Below are 17641 nucleotides of genomic sequence, written 5' to 3'. Positions count from 1 at the left end.
AGGACTAGTGCTCACAGACCACGGCGCAGGGCAACTTTCCATCAGGTCCTCCTATTTCATTCTCCCACCAGACATGAGACCAAGCCCTGAACTCCCGTTCCTGTAGGTAGTCACCCGCAGCAGAGCCGGGCCAGGGGCACTTAAGGATGATGACACTTCTCTGAGGTGATGTTAACAGGAGACTGTGCGCCTTTTAAGTCAAATCCAGAACCACAGCCACAGAGATGCTTGCAGGAAAACGTTCAAACTGAATAGGGTTGTGGCCAATGATGCTTGTTAGAAATAAAAAATTTACATTTTACTTTAACATAAAACTCTCGGAGGAGAGGAGCAAAACTCTGAGTAAAACTAATGTCCTGCGACATACGGACCCACGGGGAGCTGTCTGGGGGAAACTTGTATGGATGAGAAGGAGGGATTGCAGAACACCCCGAAGGCTATCACTGACTTCTCCCCAAACAAACTCCACTTGATGTTTTCTTGTAATTTGCTTCATGAAGCACATAAAAAATATTTATTTTGATCTCTGGAGTAGCAAAAAGTTCTGGGCTCTTTCCATAGCTTCAGGAGCTGTTGCTTCCACAGCTTTTGTGGGGCTAGAACTGATTGAACTGGTTGTCATCAGCCCTTAGGGCACAGGCTGCTCCCAGTAGGACCCAGGCCAAGCCCCGGTCCCCAAAGGGGGAGTGAGGCCTCCCCTGCATCACTAGAGAATTAGACAGGGAGCCTGGCCACCCCTCTGCTTCCAGCTGGGGGGCCTCGGTCCGCTCCTGCTGGGATGTGCGTTGCTAACTGTCCATAGGCTTGTCCTTCTTTCTGATTGTTGCGAAGTTTGGTGAGGTGGTGGAAAAGAAAGGGCGGGGGGGAGTCCTACAACAAGGGCTTGATTTATGTTAAAAACACAACTGTTGTTGTGCCACCGACTTCTGATGCTCTCCCGTCCCCAGCTGGGGTGGTTCTCTTCTTTTTCTGCCTTGTAGGCATCGCACCGACACTTTGTGAGAAATCAGTGGCATTTCCCTTCAGATAATTGTGGAAGTGCAGAGGAAGAAAAATAGGCATTTCTCACAAAACTGGAGGTTATTCAGGTTAGAGGCTTTGGGGAGAGGCGAGGCAGTCTGCCCTGGGTGTCACTGGCTGTTTTTGCTGGTTTGCCAAGGGCACGCGGCCCAGCCTGGACTTTACCTAGGCGGTTTCCCAGGGTGTGTTTGCACAGAGCAGCTCCAAAGGATGAGGTGGTAATGCCTCCCTGCTGCCCTGCCGCCCTCCCACTGAAGACTGAACTTGCTTTCACTTGCAGTAAAAGCAATGGAATCCCTGCACTCAGCGTTGTTCCTCTCTGGTTCCATAACCCACTGCACGTGCAGGCATCTGCCCGGGGCAGCTGGCCCTCCACTGAGGGACTTGGGGGGCAAGGGCAACAGAAGCAAACCCACACAAAGCTCACTGGTGAGCAGGGAGTAAAAGTCCTAGGACGCTGGCCAGGCATCTCATATCTACCCTCATCCGACATCCGTCCAATCCTAGTAGGCTAACTCGTTAGCTAGTAAGTAGTACAAAATCCCAGATCCTGACACAGCCTGACACAGAAACTCCCAAGTTGATTATTTTTAGTGCAAGCGGTTACCAGGGAAACAGAAAACTATGAGGATTATGCTTGTGTGTTGAAGCTATGAGGACTTGCTTGTGTGCTAGCAACTCCTGTGCAATCTTTTACAGGACATTAGTTATCACTGTACCTCTGATTCCTAAGCTCTTTGGAAAATCTGTGTCTTAGTAAAACAGAACCCCCAGTGATTAGTCTTGACTTTAAAGCAGAACAACTAAGTTTTAGAACAACTTAGTGGGTCAGGCACTGAGCTGAAATGATCGATCATGGTGCATTCCTATGTAGAGAAGCACAGAAAACCACAGCCACAAAACCTGGAATGGAGTGGCTTAGAGATGAGTCACTCAGGAGGGCTGGCAGAACCCATGGCAGGGACGTTGCTAAGGATACCAAGGTTGAAACACAAGCAAAGCATCAAAGGTTTGTGCTTAAACATGGGAACCACCGACTATAACTCATTAGTATCGTCATTTGATGGTTTCCTCAGTGTTACTTTACACACTATTAGAGAAGCGTAATTACCTCTAGTCCAACCCCTCATTTGAGGAGATGAGGGTCTATAGCAAAGCAATTCATCCCCTGCAGGCTTGTGGCCAATTTTAAATATCCGGATACTCTGCACTATGTAGCTATAAAAAACACTAAAATATAATTTCTAACTGGCAAACATGTGGAGACTTGAGTGAACAAATACATATTGAGACCGAGCTGGAAGCCAGGTTTCATCTTTTCAAACCAGTGCCTACTGCGCTTTGGACAGATCCGAGTTTCCCAGACCAGCCATTCGCATACCAACGTTGAAGTTTTTGCCACATTAAATCAACCACTTAATTAACATCATTTTGAACTTGGCTTTGTTCTAGGCAACAGCATCTGCAAAGTGAGAGTTAGCTGCACTCATATTTCTTGATTACAGTAAGACACGTGACCATTGCAGCTACTCTTCAAAGCTCCCCTTTCACAATCGGGGGTACACCCTTTGGGAAATGCTGATGAGACGAGGCCTCGTGCAGAGAGAAATAGGCATGAAGACTGCATAACCATCCCTAGTTATTTTCATTTTTGTCACAAAGTTCAAAGCTTGAGTTCAGGGAGACCCTACTGTCCTTCCGAATTCCCATTTGAGAAGCTCTAAAAGTACTAGTCTCTTTTTATCTATTGAACAGGAATAAGAATGAGAAAGACTCTGATCCAATTAGCCACCTATTGACTATTACCAGGAAATTACAACCTTAAAAAAAAGTACACACAAACAACCTAATTCGCCAGATAACACTACGCCATAAGATGAAGTCTAGTTTGGAAATCAAGTTCCGGCAAGTACAGTACATCCTTTACTCACCAATTCAGGGCAGCATTCATTCTCCAGTGAATTCAATAACCTTTCAAGGGAAAAAAATAAAAGGAAAATATGAGTTCTTAATTTAGAAATGAGATGAAACACATTTTGCAAATTAATGAGCTTTAAAGGATCAGGGAACACACCTGGTTGCACTTGAAAGTTATCAAAACGCCTCCATGTCGTATATTTCACTTTAAAATATCCACAGTGTGTTTAGAAGCCTCTAATTACTTCAGACAAGCTGGAAGTTTTTGTGTATGATGAGAGTGTGTCAGCCTGGAAGATCAGCGTGATCCGGAAGTTCTCAATTTTGTTCTTTATCATTTCTTCCTCGGGTAATTCACTGCTTTGGAACAACAGTTTTTGGTTTGGAGCTTCCCATTCTCTATGAAAAATATTTAAATTTTCTGCTCTTATTTAGATGGTGTATGATATTACACCACCTAAATACAAGCAGAGTCCAGATACCATGAACGTTCATCATAATCCAATATTTCCATGTAATTTCAGTGGTTTCTCTTTGTGCTTGCATGTCTTCTTTAGTCAAAAGAACAAAACTTTGTTGCCAATTTTTAAGCCAGTTTTTATTGAAAAATCTAATGCAAATATGGAATGCTGTATAAAATAAATAGACAGCTTAGTAAATGTTGACTTCATGACGAGTTTGCCAAAATTTCAACTCCCTTTTCATATTTACTTGAGTGTACTGGTTTTTTTTTTTTTGTAACATTTTTGTTATTTCAAGAATAGATCTTAATTATCAGCAACAGTATTTTATCCAATTTGCAATGGCTCTTGAATGTTATACCTCTCTCTAACTTTATCATTATCTTTTCTATGTTATCTATTTTAGACAGTTTCTCTTAGACTTCCTTTAAAGTTTAAATTATCTGGCAAGACTTAGGTTTGGCTTTAGGATTTTTAACAAGGTAAATGCTCCAAAAGAACCACATTCTCCTTTATAGCAATAATTTTCTTGCATCCTTAAATGTTTTTGTTTTTCATCCAGGGTGCATCCAACACAAACCATACGATTTTTGTCTGTTTTTGAAAAATATGTATTTTTAAAAGTGTCTTTTTTACCTACAGGTTTCTTTCCATTCTTTTTCCCCCGGTGCAAATTATTTCCTTTTTGTCAAAGAAAAGGGTTTTGGTTTGTTGTTGTTGTTTTTGTCTTGTGGCTGTTTTGTTTCAGAGCCAGATTTCACCAATTTGATGCAGGAGGTAGATGCGCCCTATGTCTGCCCTCTGTTTTGTGCTGAATTTCAACCCAGGTTGCAGTGTTCTTTCATCTTTCTTTCTTTTCTTCTTCCTTCTTCCTCTCCTTCTCCTTTCTCTCCTTCCTCTCCCCCTTCTCTTCCTTCTCCTTGTTCCTGACCATTTCATAGATGGTGGTGCATTCGTCTCCTTTCAGGAGAAAGTAAACGCTGTCTGGGGGTTCTCTTCCTCACGTTCGTGATGTTGGTGCTCAGGGTCTAGATCCGTGTTTCTCCAACGTCTTCTTCATTAGGCCTGATCCCCAGAGCCTTTTAGACATCATTTTCTTAATCAGCTCCTCTCCTCTCAAATACAGTTTGGGGAAAAACTGTATTTTCTCAAACTTGGAGAACCACAATTCCTTCAAAAGTAGGTTTACAGTTATTTGTGTGGAAAAAGACATGCAGTTTATAATAACAGCTTTATTAATGCAAAAGAATAAAACTGTTTTTGCGTGTTCACTACTGTAAACCTACCTTTGCCAGCCCCTGTATTTCAGTACCATAATTCTTTTTCTTTCTGGACTCTGATGACGTAAATGCCAGATTTTTGTTGTTGTTGTTTTCTCTCATTCCTGAGGTTTTGGGTGTGTTTTTCCCAATGACTTTTCTCTCTGTTGCTCAGATTGATTTCTACTGAGGCCTCTTCAAATTCGCTTTTCCTTCTTTCATTTCCATCTTGCCATCGAGTCTTTGCAGATGGTTTTATTTTTCAGACATAAAATTCCCATTTGGTTCTTCTTTATAGCTTCTATTATGTTGCTTATACTTTCAATTATAAATTCTGTTTCAGGATTTTTTTTGTGTGATCACTTGTTCAAGTATTTTTAATAGCTGCCTAAAATCTTTTCCAGATAATTTCAACATTTGTGCCATCTTGGTGTTGGTATCTGTTGATTGTCATTTTCGTGTGAATTGAGATTTTCATGGTTCTTCATAAGCTGAGTCACTGTGGATTGGAGCCTGGATATTTTGACTCTAACACTATAAGCCCCGGGGCCTTGTTTCAGTCCCATGAAGCATTTTGAAACTTGAGTTGCTTAGGTTGAGGCTGCAAGCTCTGACCCATCTTCTTTGGTCGGTGGTTTCATTTCAATTTGGAAAGTCTTTGCAGTGTTTTATTTTTACTTAATATTAAGAATCCTAATAACAATTCAGTAAAGTAGGTATTACGACACTCATTTTAAAGATAAGAAAGATAGGTTTGAATTCAGCCGATTACTAGCCCTACGATATCGGACAAAACAGTCTTTGAACCTTGATTTCCTCACCTGTAAAGTGGAGTGGATAATGCCTGTATCATTGGATTGTCTGCAGACTGAGTAAAATAACGTGTGATAAGCACAGCATATTTTAAACCCTAAAGAATCCTGGATGGTCTTCTTCTCAGTGACATCAGTTTTACCAACTGAATGGGAGCTGATATTGACAAACAACAGTTCTGGCCAGTTGCTAATATCCAAAAATATATAAAGAACTCATACGACTCAACACCAAAAAATCCGATTAAAAATGGGCAAAACGTCTGAACAGACACCTCTCCCAAGAAGACCTACAAATGGCCCACAGATATATGAAAAGATGTTCAACTTCACTGGCTATTAAGGACATGCAAATAAAAACTACAATGAGATACCACCTCACACCCATTAGAATGGCTATTACCAACAAGATAGGTAATAGCTGTTGAGGAGGTTGTGGAGAAAAAGGAACTCTCATCTGCTGCTGGTGGAAATGCAGACTGAATGCAGAGTGGAAAACAGTACAGTGGTCCCTCAGAAAATTAAGAGTAGAGTCACCATATGAGCCAGGAACCCCTCTTCTGGGCATCTTCCCCAAAACTCAAATATGTTTATTTGCAAAGATACATACAGCCCTGTGTTCTTTGCAGCATTATGCATGGTGGTCAAGACACAGAGACACCAAAGTGTCCTTCGATAGAGGACTGGATAAAACAGATGTGGTCCATATTCTTAGATAGCCTTCATCCAAGCCCTTTACTAAATGGTGTATAGACTGTGCTAGTGTATAGATTATCTTTTCATTTTCTCAGTGGTTTCTTTCAAAGAGCAGAAATTTTTAATTTTTATAAAGTTTACCGAGTCATTTATTTCTGTTATAGTTCTTTTCAGAAAATCTTTGCTAAATTTTGCCAACACTAAGGGGATAAAGATTTTCTTCTCTGTCTTCTTCTAGAAAATTTACAGTTTTAGCTTTTATGTTCAGTCTATGATCCATTTTGAATGAACATTTTGGTATATGCTATAAGGTGGCGTATGCTATAAGATTTGTATGTGCTCTCAGGCTGAGGTTCATTGTTCCCCCATTCTGCTATCCAGTTGTTCCAACACCATTTGTTGAAAAAAATCTATCCTTTCTCATGTAATTACCTGGTGTCATAGTGAAATGCAATTAGTCATATTATGTGTGGGTTTATTCCTAGATTCTGTTGTTTCATTTATCAGTGTGTCTATCTTTATACCAAATGTTCCATTTATTTTATTGCGATTGCTTTATAATAAGACTTGAAATAAGGCACTACAAGTCTTCTAAGTGTGTGGTTTCTTTTACAAAATTGTTTTGGCTATTTCAGATGGTTTTTCCACACAAATTTTAGAATCATTTTTAGACCATAACCACTGAGAGGGGTGCAAGTCCTGGGGCGAGAACTGGGACCGCTCAGGCTGCTTGTCTTCCAGCAGCTGCTGTGTTGCATTGTGTCCTGGTGACTTGTTAGGGTTTGTGCGTCTGTGTGCGATTTTCTTCCTTTCAATGTCTTTGTCTAGTTTTTCTACTAGATGATGCTGTTCCTATAAAATGAGTTGAAAAGTGTCCTTTCCTATTTTATTTTCTGGTAGAGTTTGGGTATAATTTCTGATATAATTTCTCAAAATACTGGGAAAAGTTTACCAGTGAATTCATTGGGATCTGGTGCATTTTTTGTGGGAAGGTTACCCAGTAATGACACAGGTACAGAGCTACTCATGCCATCTATTCTTGTGGGGTAAACTTTTGTGTTTTTTTCTTTCAAAGGATTTGTCCATCTAAATTGTAAATGTAAATGATCAAATTCATCTAAATGATCGAATTTATTGGCTTAAAGTTGTTCATAATATCCCCTTACTAGCCTTTTCATGTCTGTGGGGTCTATAGTGATGTCACTTTTTTCATCCCTGCTATCTGTAATTTTTTATGTTTCTTCTCATTTAAAAAAAAAATAAGTCTACTCAGAGCTTTTACTTGTATCATTCCTTTAAAAGAGCCATTTTTGGGTTTCATTGATTTTTTAAATAGTTTTTTAATGATTGGTTTTGCTCTGTTGAGGTGTAGCCTACTGTTTGGAATCAGTGAAAGATTCCCAGGTGATTCTAATGTGCAGCCATGATTGGGATTTGGGTTCTGTCTCCTTACTGATTTTTTGCACATCGTACTTACTTACAAATTGCAATGGCACGAGGAACTCCCCAACTACACTTCCATTTACACACAATCAGCTCTATCCAGTTTTGCTTCCATGCCATTTTATAGCACTATCAGGACTTTGTAACTTCTTAACGAACTGACCTGTTTATTTTATTTTAATATGAATTCCCATGATTGTTCATAAAGGTGTAAACATGAACAGAAACTTTCAGGCCATTCATTTTGAACTTCTTTCAATTGCCTACTTATGTTATTGAGTAATTTTATCTGAAATTGTCAGAATTCTTTATATTTTCAGAGCTTTACTATAGTCTCCTAGCCTGTGCTTTGTTTTTAATTTGATTAAAAATGTCTTCTCTTTGGGTTTTAAAGCTTTTAATTCTTGTTTGTAAAATCATCAAAATTTAAAATATTTTCCTGAATGAACAGAGCTGTTTTGGCTGGTTTAACAATTTTTTTTGCCTATGATATTGTCATAAACACATCTGTTTTCTAAAAGTTCAGTTTTGTTTTTCACCTTTTATGTTTACTTCATTTGAAATTTAGTTTTATTTGTGTATGAGATGTGGATCTAATTTCATATTTTTCTGTGAATAGCCAGTTTAACCAAACCAGCAAAAAATTTCCTTTCCAAAGCCAAGTAACATGACCTGGTGGGATAGCGCTCCGTTGGTTAGAGCGTCACACACCGATGATGCATTTTCCATCCTGGGACAGGGCACATACAGGAGTCAAGCAATGAAGGCACAAATAAGTGGAACAACAAATCGATGTTTCTCTCTCTCTCTCTCTCACCCCCTTTCTCCCTCTCTCTCTCCCAAAACAATAAGTAAAAAAATTTCAAAGCCAACTCACAAAGTTATTGTAGCATTTACACTCCCAACAGGAATGAATAGGTTTTTCCCACAAACTGACACATCTTTTTCCCACTTACTGACACATCTTCCTTCTCAGGTGCCTTCATCGTACAATTTACAGGCACAGGCACTCTCTTAATCGTCTTTTTGCCTGTTCGTGTGCCAATGCTACATTTTTAAAAGTTGCTTTTAAAATTGCTGCCACCTGGACCCCGTCATTGTACTTCTGGATATGTACCCGAGAGAAGTGAAGGCTGGTTCTCAGAGAGACGTTTGCATACACCGTGTTCACAGCAGCAGCCGCAACAGTTCAAAGGTGGAAGCAGCCCCAGTGGGTACTGACAGGTGAATGGGCAAACAAGACACGTACAAACAGTGGAATGTGACCCAGGCTTAAAAGGGAAGGGAATTCTGACACATGCTGCAACACGGATGAAACTTAAGGATGAAATGCTAAGTGAGTCACAAGAAAACACTATGATTCCACTTACATGAGGTACCTAAAACAGGGAGAGAGAGAGAGAGAGAGAGAGAGAGAGAAGTGGTCGCCAGGTGCTGGGGGAGAGCTAAATGGAGCATTGTTTAATGGGTATGGAGTTTCAGTTTCGCAAAATGAAGAGAATGCTGGCGATTGGTTGAAGAACCATGTGAATATACTCAATGCTACTGAAATGTACACTTTAATATACATTTTTAATATAACCCTTAAAAGGATTAAGGCCATACATCAGCAAATCGTAAAGCAGTAAAAAACCGAGGAACAGACATAAGACTCACCCCTCTAACTCAGGAGAATGTTAACTACCTTGTACTCAACAAATATTGAAAACAAAGAGGGTCCACTTTACTGAAAGGGCCACCTACCGTATTTTGCTGTGTATAACGTGCACTCACATTTTGGCCCAAACTTTCAGGAAAAAAATCTATTAATTTTTTAATTCAATTATTTATTAATTTATATTTAAAAAGAAAGCTATCATGTTCCAGGGTATTATTTTGCATATTGCATAGTATTACCTGTGCATAATGTACATCCTTATTTTTCCCCCTCACAAATTTGGACAAAAAAGTGTGCATTATAGACAGCAAAATATGGTATCTATAAACAATATCAAGCCAGGTAACATTACAACCCAAAGCCTGGCATAAAGCATTTGATCCTATGTGTATGATCTCGAGCAAGACATTTGCTCCTAAGCTTAGGTTTCTTTCTGTGGGTCGTTTTGAGTTCCAACATGGAATATGGTGAGAGAAAGTGCTGTATGCCAAAGTACTATTAAGGTATTTTCTCAACTCTGTAATATAAGTAAATGGTCAGAACACTACGTATTTGGAGAGGAACAACCAACTAGAGGTACACTTAGGAGGTTTCAGACTTGGGAAATAAAAAAATATGAAAAAGTCTGCTGTTAGAATTGAGGAACCACGGAATTGCATTGGCTTCATCTGTTGTCCACAAATGCCCCTCTCTTACATTTCAATGATTTCTCTCTTGCCCAGCGTTTCTTGTTAACCAACCTCCTTCCTGACAGCCGTCAGAATGTTCCATTTTGGATTTCTGAGCCCAATTTTTCAGGCTCCCGCTGTGACCGAAGAGACGCTACGCTAGGATGTGCTTTCTCACACTTAACTTCTCTTCTGTGCTGTTATTGGCTGTTGCTCTTCCAGGACCCGCCCAGAACTACCTCAATCCTGATTGGATGCCAGTGTCCTTTTGTTATGGCAAGAGGTGGATCCCTGAGCTTGGGAGAGAGGACGATTGGGGCTCAGGGCAGCTAATGCGCACGCGTGCTGTCTTGAGTGGACATTGGCGGGACGGGGCGGGACTCTCGGCTCTGCGCACGCTCGGTGGGCGGAGAGGGTGGGGCTGCCGATGTCAATTGCTCCAAGAGTCCCGGCCTGAGGCTTCCTCCAGATACCTGCCCCTCCCGGCCGCTCCAACGGCAGGTGAGGGCAGCCTTGGGCAGCAGAGGGCCGGGTCCCGGGCCACTGGAGTTGCGGCCTCCTTACTGCCGGAGGCCCAGGGGGCGGGGCGGGCTGCACGAGGCCCCGCACCCCGGGGGTCCAGGAGGAGCGGCCTCGGGCCTGGATGTCGGGGAGACTGCTGAGTCCTGGGCAGAACCCGTGCGCAGCCTCTTTTTTTCATCTCTTTACTAGGCCCAGAGCTTCGTTGGGGGTAGGGGTGGGGTGCTGTCCGGGACGCGGATGTCCTGCCGCTCCTCCCCGCCGCTCCCAAGTCGAAGGCCGCTGTCCAGCACCCCGGCTCTGAAATGCGGCTGCGGGAGGGGCGTTTGGCTGCGAGGGGACCTGGCCCCTCTGGACTTGGCTGTCGTTGCTCTGCCAAGCCCAGGAGGTGGGGGAGAAGAGGCAGAGGCCAGGATGAGGGGTGGGGGCAAGTGAGAGGCACAGTGAGGGCTGGCCACATCTTTTTAGGCGCTGAAAGCAGCTCCCGGGTTGGTTTCTTCGTTTTCTTCTCTGAAGGGTCCTGCTGAACAAGTTTTGGGGAGTCACTGTTGGAACCGAGAAAGAGGATACATTCCGGAAAGGCAGGGCTTTTGTTGTGCCATGTATCCATTCTGATACTATGACGTAACAATGTTAAGGACGTGCTATGCTGTGGTCCCCACACTGTATCAGTACCTGAGGATCCACAGCTGTCTCTGTGTGTTCAGGGCGTGACCTCATGAAGCTCAATAGAGAGCCATTTTCTGGGGATCTGGCTCATTCGGGTCCCCGTTTGGCCAAACATTCCCTCAATTTGTGGATTTATGTAATCAGAACAAGTTAGAATTTGAGCAGATCGGAACCAACCAACCATGCTGACAGTTGACGCAGCTTGAAGGGAATGCAACTTATTTTCAGGTGCTTAGTGGAAATACCAAAGGAATTTGATATCAAGAGTTGCAAATTGTTTGGCGAAATTAGATCAGGGCTATACTGAAGTTTTTTCCATTGCATAATGAAGAAAGGGACTTTATAGTTAGACCTAGGTTCGAATAATTGATATAGACTTCGGCTCTGAAACTAAAGCAAAATACAGACTTTCTGAGATAGTAAATCTGACCCATTCTACAAATTCCAAATCTGTAAATTGCAGTGGTGTTCTGTTGGTTTGATGAATAATTTATGTGAAGCATTTGGTACATGAATGCACAATGACATTAGTTTTTCCACAAGTACTAGCATTGATCATTATCTTTTAAAAATAATCGTATAATGTGATATTGCATTATGTATTGTTTTGATAACCAAAAAAACTCAGTGTCTTCTCTCATTTACTTCTCTGTATCACCATTTGTAGGTATCCTTTGCTTACCCATTGGGTGTATTCTTAGAAACAGTAAAGCATATGAGAGGGTCCTTACTGGGTCACAAAATTTCCTTTTGAAAAGCTTATATTTTATTTCTGTGTTTGTCTAACTTTTTCGTATTGCAGATCAGTCATCAAGGATTTTTCACCCAAGGCCCCGAAGTTTGTTACCCAAGATGATGAATGCTGACATGGATGGTACGTTTCTTTTTTTTCTTTGTATGTTCCTGGTTTTGTGGAGGCTTTTGCTTTATTGAGCAATGGAAAGAACAGAGAAGAATATTTAGAGTTTTGGATTTGGCTAATTAATTTATTTATATCCCTTCTAGCTCTGGAAAGGATTTAAGTGAGCTTCAGTTCCTTACTGTGAGATGCTGGCAAAACACTGTACTTGGTGTTCTTATCTGCAGTGTGGGGATAGAATTTTCTACTTCACAAGCTCTTGTATAAGTCAAGTTAGAGCATAAAACAGTTTGCAGATCTGTAAGTGCTACACTAGACAAATGGTACCTAATGTTAATAGTAAATTTGAACCTTTTTATTACAGCAGTTGATGCTGAAAATCAGGTGGAGCTGGAGGAAAAAACACGACTTATTAATCAAGTGTTGGAACTCCAACACACACTTGAAGGTTAGCTTGCATTTTGTAGTTTTCTTGAATAACATCAATTAATTGACATTGTAAGCCTTTGTGATGCTACACTTTTTTAGTGTGCACAGTTTTAAAAAGTGTAAATTTCGAGTCNCCCCCCCCCCCCCCCCCCGTAGCTTTGGCTGGTGGTGATTTTAAGGAACAGATACTGTTCAATAAGAAAGTCATACTGTTCTTAAGCCTCCGTCTTTAGGGCCTAACCTGATGCTGTTTAGTACATGAGCGCCCCTCCATTGTGGTCCTAAGTCTGCTTGTACTAACAGCCCTGTGTTAGCCTCAGAGAATAAAAGCGAATTGATCTGAGTCTTTTCATTTTCTAGACGCAGTGCATAAAATTCATGCTAACACTGGAACATCTCTTGGTTTTTAATGAAAGTAAGAGGTTGTGGGGGTTTGGAGGCGGTTTCCTGATACCAGATGGAGCAGATCATGTCACTCCAGTGGCACCCGGTTCACAGTTAATGTCACGGTTAATAAAAGCCACCCTGGAAGGCCGTTACTTCCCTTTTACCTCTCAGTGCCAGGTCACACACATGGCCTCACACATTCTACCGCACTCTGCCCAGCCCCCCGTCCCCCACTGTGTTCTTTCACTAAGTTTCTACTCAGGGTCTTCGTTGCTATTCCCTTCTGCTGGAATCTGTTCCTCAGAGTTATTTGCATATCTGTAGGCTCATTCCCTAACTCTGTTTCTGGTCAAACCACCTTGTCAAAATAGCTGACCTTGACTGTATGTATAAAAGGCCAACTTCTCTTTTCCTTCCTATGACCCTTACTATTCATGCCTTCTCCCCGACCCCCACGTGGAGCCCGCCAGTGCACACGTGCTCACATGCCCAGTAGAACGCAAGCTGTGTGAGACAGGGGCCTTCTTTTCCGGTGCTTTTGCCTCTAGAACAGCGCCTGGCTCCAGAGGGCACCCAGTACTCCGCTGTCACGTGAATGAATGCAGAGGATGCTTTGTTTATTATCATGAAGAACTGCATCTTTGGAATTTCTTGCTTATGTAAAACTATAAAATGTTCAATTGCTTGGAAGAAACATACTTTCTATACCCAGTACATGATTTCAGTTGTATTCAGCTACCACATTTTCTTAAACATTTCTAATGAAGATGTTATTGGTAAGACGTGAACTCAAATTCACATTAAAAAACAAAAGTCCGTAATTTTTTAAATGACCATTTTAAGAACTTAGTCATCAAAATAAATGCTATTTACAAAGAATGACATGTAGCCTACTGTGAAATCTCGTTTCCGGAACTTCAGCTATTGATTTGCACTGTTTACTTTGTTTACCATAACTTCTTAAAGTGAATTGAATTTAAAAATCAAAAATTTAAGAATTGTGTTCTCTAAGAATAAATGTTCAGCACTTTATACTCTGGAATCACTGCCATCATTTTATTGATAATGGACTTTTTATTTTTAATATAGATCTCTCTGCAAGAGTAGATGCAGTTAAGGAAGAAAATCTGAAGCTAAAATCAGAAAACCAAGTTCTTGGACAATATATAGAAAACCTCATGTCAGCCTCTAGTGTTTTTCAAACAACTGACACAAAAAGCAAAAGAAAGTAAGGGACTGAGAGCCCTTCTGTCTTACGGAATTGCTGCTGATCTTTTTTTCTTTAAAACTTGGATAGATTCCAGAAGTTATAGTACTTTTGTTTGTGGCTTCATTGAATATTTATAAAGGTAATGTCAGATATAGGCAAAATTAAGAACATAAGAGAGGACTTCCATGAGTTTGTGTATTATGTTAGTTTATGAAAACGTGAAAATGTAGACTTTATAATTAGAAATGCATATATTTATGATAAGGTTTTATCGAAATTGCTTTGATCTGTAGGTTCAGCACCGTGTTTTATTATAGGCAGAGTAGGACGTACAAGAAACCAACCACGTTGTGAAAAGGTGACCAAAACCATGCACTGAACGCACAGCTTTCTGAGCCCTGTCTGCCATCTTGTGCCTCTTCTGCATTTGCTTCTTCCTTTCCATTTCCCTTCCCCTGGAGGAGAAAGCTGGGTTCACATTTGTAAGAGTAATTTTAGTAGTTAATCATTTATGAGAGTAACCTGCACTCTACTGTTGAAACTCAACCAAAAGCCAGGGCTTATTTGTTATTCGGCCACGCACCCACATGATGGCATTTCAGTCAGTGACAGACTGAGGAGGTGACAAGTGGTGGTGCACTTACTGTGTGGCTGGCGTAGGAGGTGGCCACACCACCCAGCTCGGTCCAAGTGCGCTCTGTGACGGCCGCACCACTGACTTTCTCAACGGTGCTTTTCTCTGAACGCATCCCGTCATTTAGCAGTGCGTGTCTGTGTTTAGTGTGGGGTTGAGACAGGACTGCTGGGTTCTCTTTTCTCACCTGAAAACAGAGGCTATAAAAAAGATTTTTTTCCTTTGGGGAAAAGGAAATTGGGAAAATAGTTGAAAACTTCCCTCTTACACAAAGTGACTTGGTATCTTTAAGATGAGCTCTGGTTGTGCACATGTTTGAAACAGAGTATTTTGAGGAAAAATAGAAATTGGACAGAAAAAGTACTTGGTAAACAGCAGTCACCAACTCCAGATGTTTCTACTCCAGCTCTGTGCTGTCTCTGAACCCAGGCGGGTTCTTTAGGGAAGATGTGTATGGAAGTGGGTTAAGTTGGCCCGACCTGGTAATAAAACACGTCTAGAGCATTTGGTCTCAGAGTGTATTTATAATGTCCAGCAGATCAATTTTTGCAGAGTCCTTTGAGTGTATTGGTATCAGAATCATGAATGAAATGGGAGAGTTTTTCATGTTACACTAGTTAGTAATGTTCTCAGTATTTTATCTCACTACTGCTCCCGGAGTTTTCTGTGAGCGCAACTACTTGGTTTGCAGAGTTACACTCTTTAACAGTTTTTTAAAATTAGTTTGTAGATTCCATTTGCTAAGGAAAGTATTATCAGAAGTAATGATAAAATGTTAAATATTCAATAGAAAAGAGATTCAGTAACATAGCTTATAGTTATTAGCTTTGGGCTACTTTTAATCATGTAATAATATTTGTATTGATGTACAATTTGATGAATGACTTTAGCTGTATGAATATATAATCATACTGCAAAATATTTTGCATCCCTTTTGTGCCCTAATTTACAAATGTTAAAAACTGTGTTGCAGTTTTGCTTTGCTGTTTAATAAAAAGCTGTTTCAGAAATGGTGTTGTGTTTGGTGTCTTTGGGTGGCACAGTGGGGTCTCTAGGGTTGTTCAAAGCCTGTCTTCCTTAAGTACCAGTTACTGGGTGTTTAGGGGAATAATAATTTTATTAAGACAAACGTCACAGGATTATTATACATTAATTTTTAAAAAGCAAGGAATTCAAAGAAAAATCCAAGATTTCCAGGGGAAAAGTATTTTATTTTTAGGTTAGGCTAATCTCCCATAACAAGATATGTGATAAGAGAGAGAAATAATATAAGTAATATAAACATTTCTCCCCTAATGGTTCTGAGGGGAGTGCTATAAGCTAGCAGAAACTTGAAGATGTTCTGGTATTTTAATTATAATTTCCAAGTCACACTAATTATCACTGTTTTTTTTAAATATTTTAAAATTTATTTTTAGGGAGGGAGAGAAACATCAGTGCGTGGTTGCCTCTCAAGTGCCCCCAATCAGGGACCTGGCCCCCAACCCAGGCATTTGCCTGGACTGGAAATTGAACCAACAATGCTTTGGTTTGTAGGCTAGCCCTCAATTCACTGAGGCATACCAGCCAGGGCTAATTATCACCATTCTAATTTGCAGAAAAAGTGCATGGGGTATACATGGAAAGTTTTCAAAAAAGGCTACTAATTCCAATAATATGTCTTTCTAGAGAAATAATCAATGGAAGCCACGCTGTCTTTAAAAAAAAAATCAAGAAAAAGGAAGCTAGTTTAGCCTGGCCAAGTTTAAAAGTCTCTTAAAAAGGCCAACTAAAATAAAAGCAAAATATGTATTTTTCTGCTTTGTTAGAGAAAAGGACAAGATGCAAGTCATTTTAAAGTCAGATTAGGGTGGTAAAAGGACAAAGCCGCCTTGTTATTGGAAGACTCTGTCTGCTTCACAGCTCAAGTACAGTAAGTAGCACTAAGTTGGCAGAACCAGGTGCTCGGATTTTACCACTGCAAACTCTCGGCAGTTAACCAATTGTTAACGTTAAAATGAGTCAGCAACCAAGAAAGTAAAAAAAGCTTTAGGGAAAAACTGTTCACATAGAGGATACCTGTCAGACAAGGTTTTCTTTCCATAATAAGAGACTTACCTCCTGTTTACTTTCAGAAACATTCTCATCCAGAATCATTCACTGTGTCTAGTTCATTTGGACATTGCAAATACAAAGCAAGAACGGGGATCCCTGCAAGATGTGCTGAATCAGTATTGAATAAATGCAACGTATGGTTACCTGTATTAAGATCACCACCACCAGTTTATGGAAGCTCGGTATACAGCAATAAAATAGCTTCATTTTCAGTTCACTATCTGAAGTAAGAATATGTTTGGCTTCCTTTAGTAGAAGGAGAATCTAGAGCTTCATTTTCCTTACAAATACGATCTAAACGTACTAAGTTCCCTGTACGGGAACTTAGTTGGCACGTGCCCCCAAATGGGGTGTGTGTGTCTGTGAAGGAATCCAAGTGGTACCCAGGGATTGTGACATTCTCTGGATGGTGTGAGAGTGGTTTTGTGGTCTCCAAAAGATTCACAGCAGCTTCCAAAGGACCTAGCCCGTTACCCAAACATAAGAACTTACAACATTTTAAGTGGATTACACCAGCTCCATTTTACCGTTACGCTGTGACCTTTGGTAACTCCTGTAGTTTACAAAGGGGAGTAATAGATTACTGATAGTTGCTGGTGTCTACCTTCCAGGCAGCTTTGAAGCTAGACAAGATAATTGACTTAAAGTAGACTTGAATTTGCCAGGAAAAAGACAAAAAAAAAAAGACAAAAAATACAAACCATGATATCTATTAGCCATTACAATTTCTTAATGATCAGGAAAATAATGTCAAGCCTCCCATAATAACTTACCTATTAAAAAGAAATGAAGAAGAAAAGATTTAAATGATATTCTCAAGAGTAACGTACACATAAACAATGAGTAGGGTAAACATTTTTGGCATAAAAGCTTGAAAACCTTGTTTTGAGGAACCATTTTCTTTGTA

General features: G+C 40.5%; 1 protein-coding gene across 5 annotated transcripts in view; it reads left to right on the top strand.

The window, feature by feature from the left end:
• The window catches only part of SCOC (short coiled-coil protein), a 29233-nt gene extending 13583 nt beyond the window's left edge, over nt 1-15650 (top strand). The window contains exons 1-4 of one of the 5 annotated variants that reach the window (XM_037058487.1): nt 10266-10434; nt 11924-11995; nt 12345-12428; nt 13886-15650. In XM_037058487.1, coding sequence (XP_036914382.1) covers nt 10266-10434; nt 11924-11995; nt 12345-12428; nt 13886-14028 — 468 coding nt within the window. In that variant the 3' untranslated portion in view covers nt 14029-15650. Of the gene's footprint in view, nt 1-10265; nt 10435-10816; nt 10841-11923; nt 11996-12344; nt 12429-13885 lie in introns of those variants that run through there. The other 4 variants (XM_037058488.1, XM_037058491.1, XM_037058489.1 and 1 more) reach the window with 4 other exon arrangements.
• Nucleotides 15651-17641: the final 1991 nt, after the last annotated feature.

Source organism: Sturnira hondurensis, unplaced genomic scaffold (assembly GCF_014824575.4).
Source record: "Sturnira hondurensis isolate 20B ecotype Veracruz unplaced genomic scaffold, ASM1482457v3 Scaffold0010128, whole genome shotgun sequence".
Lineage (NCBI taxonomy): Eukaryota > Metazoa > Chordata > Mammalia > Chiroptera > Phyllostomidae > Sturnira > Sturnira hondurensis.
Note: the sequence above shows the minus strand (reverse complement) of the source record. Positions and strands in the feature narration are given on the sequence as shown.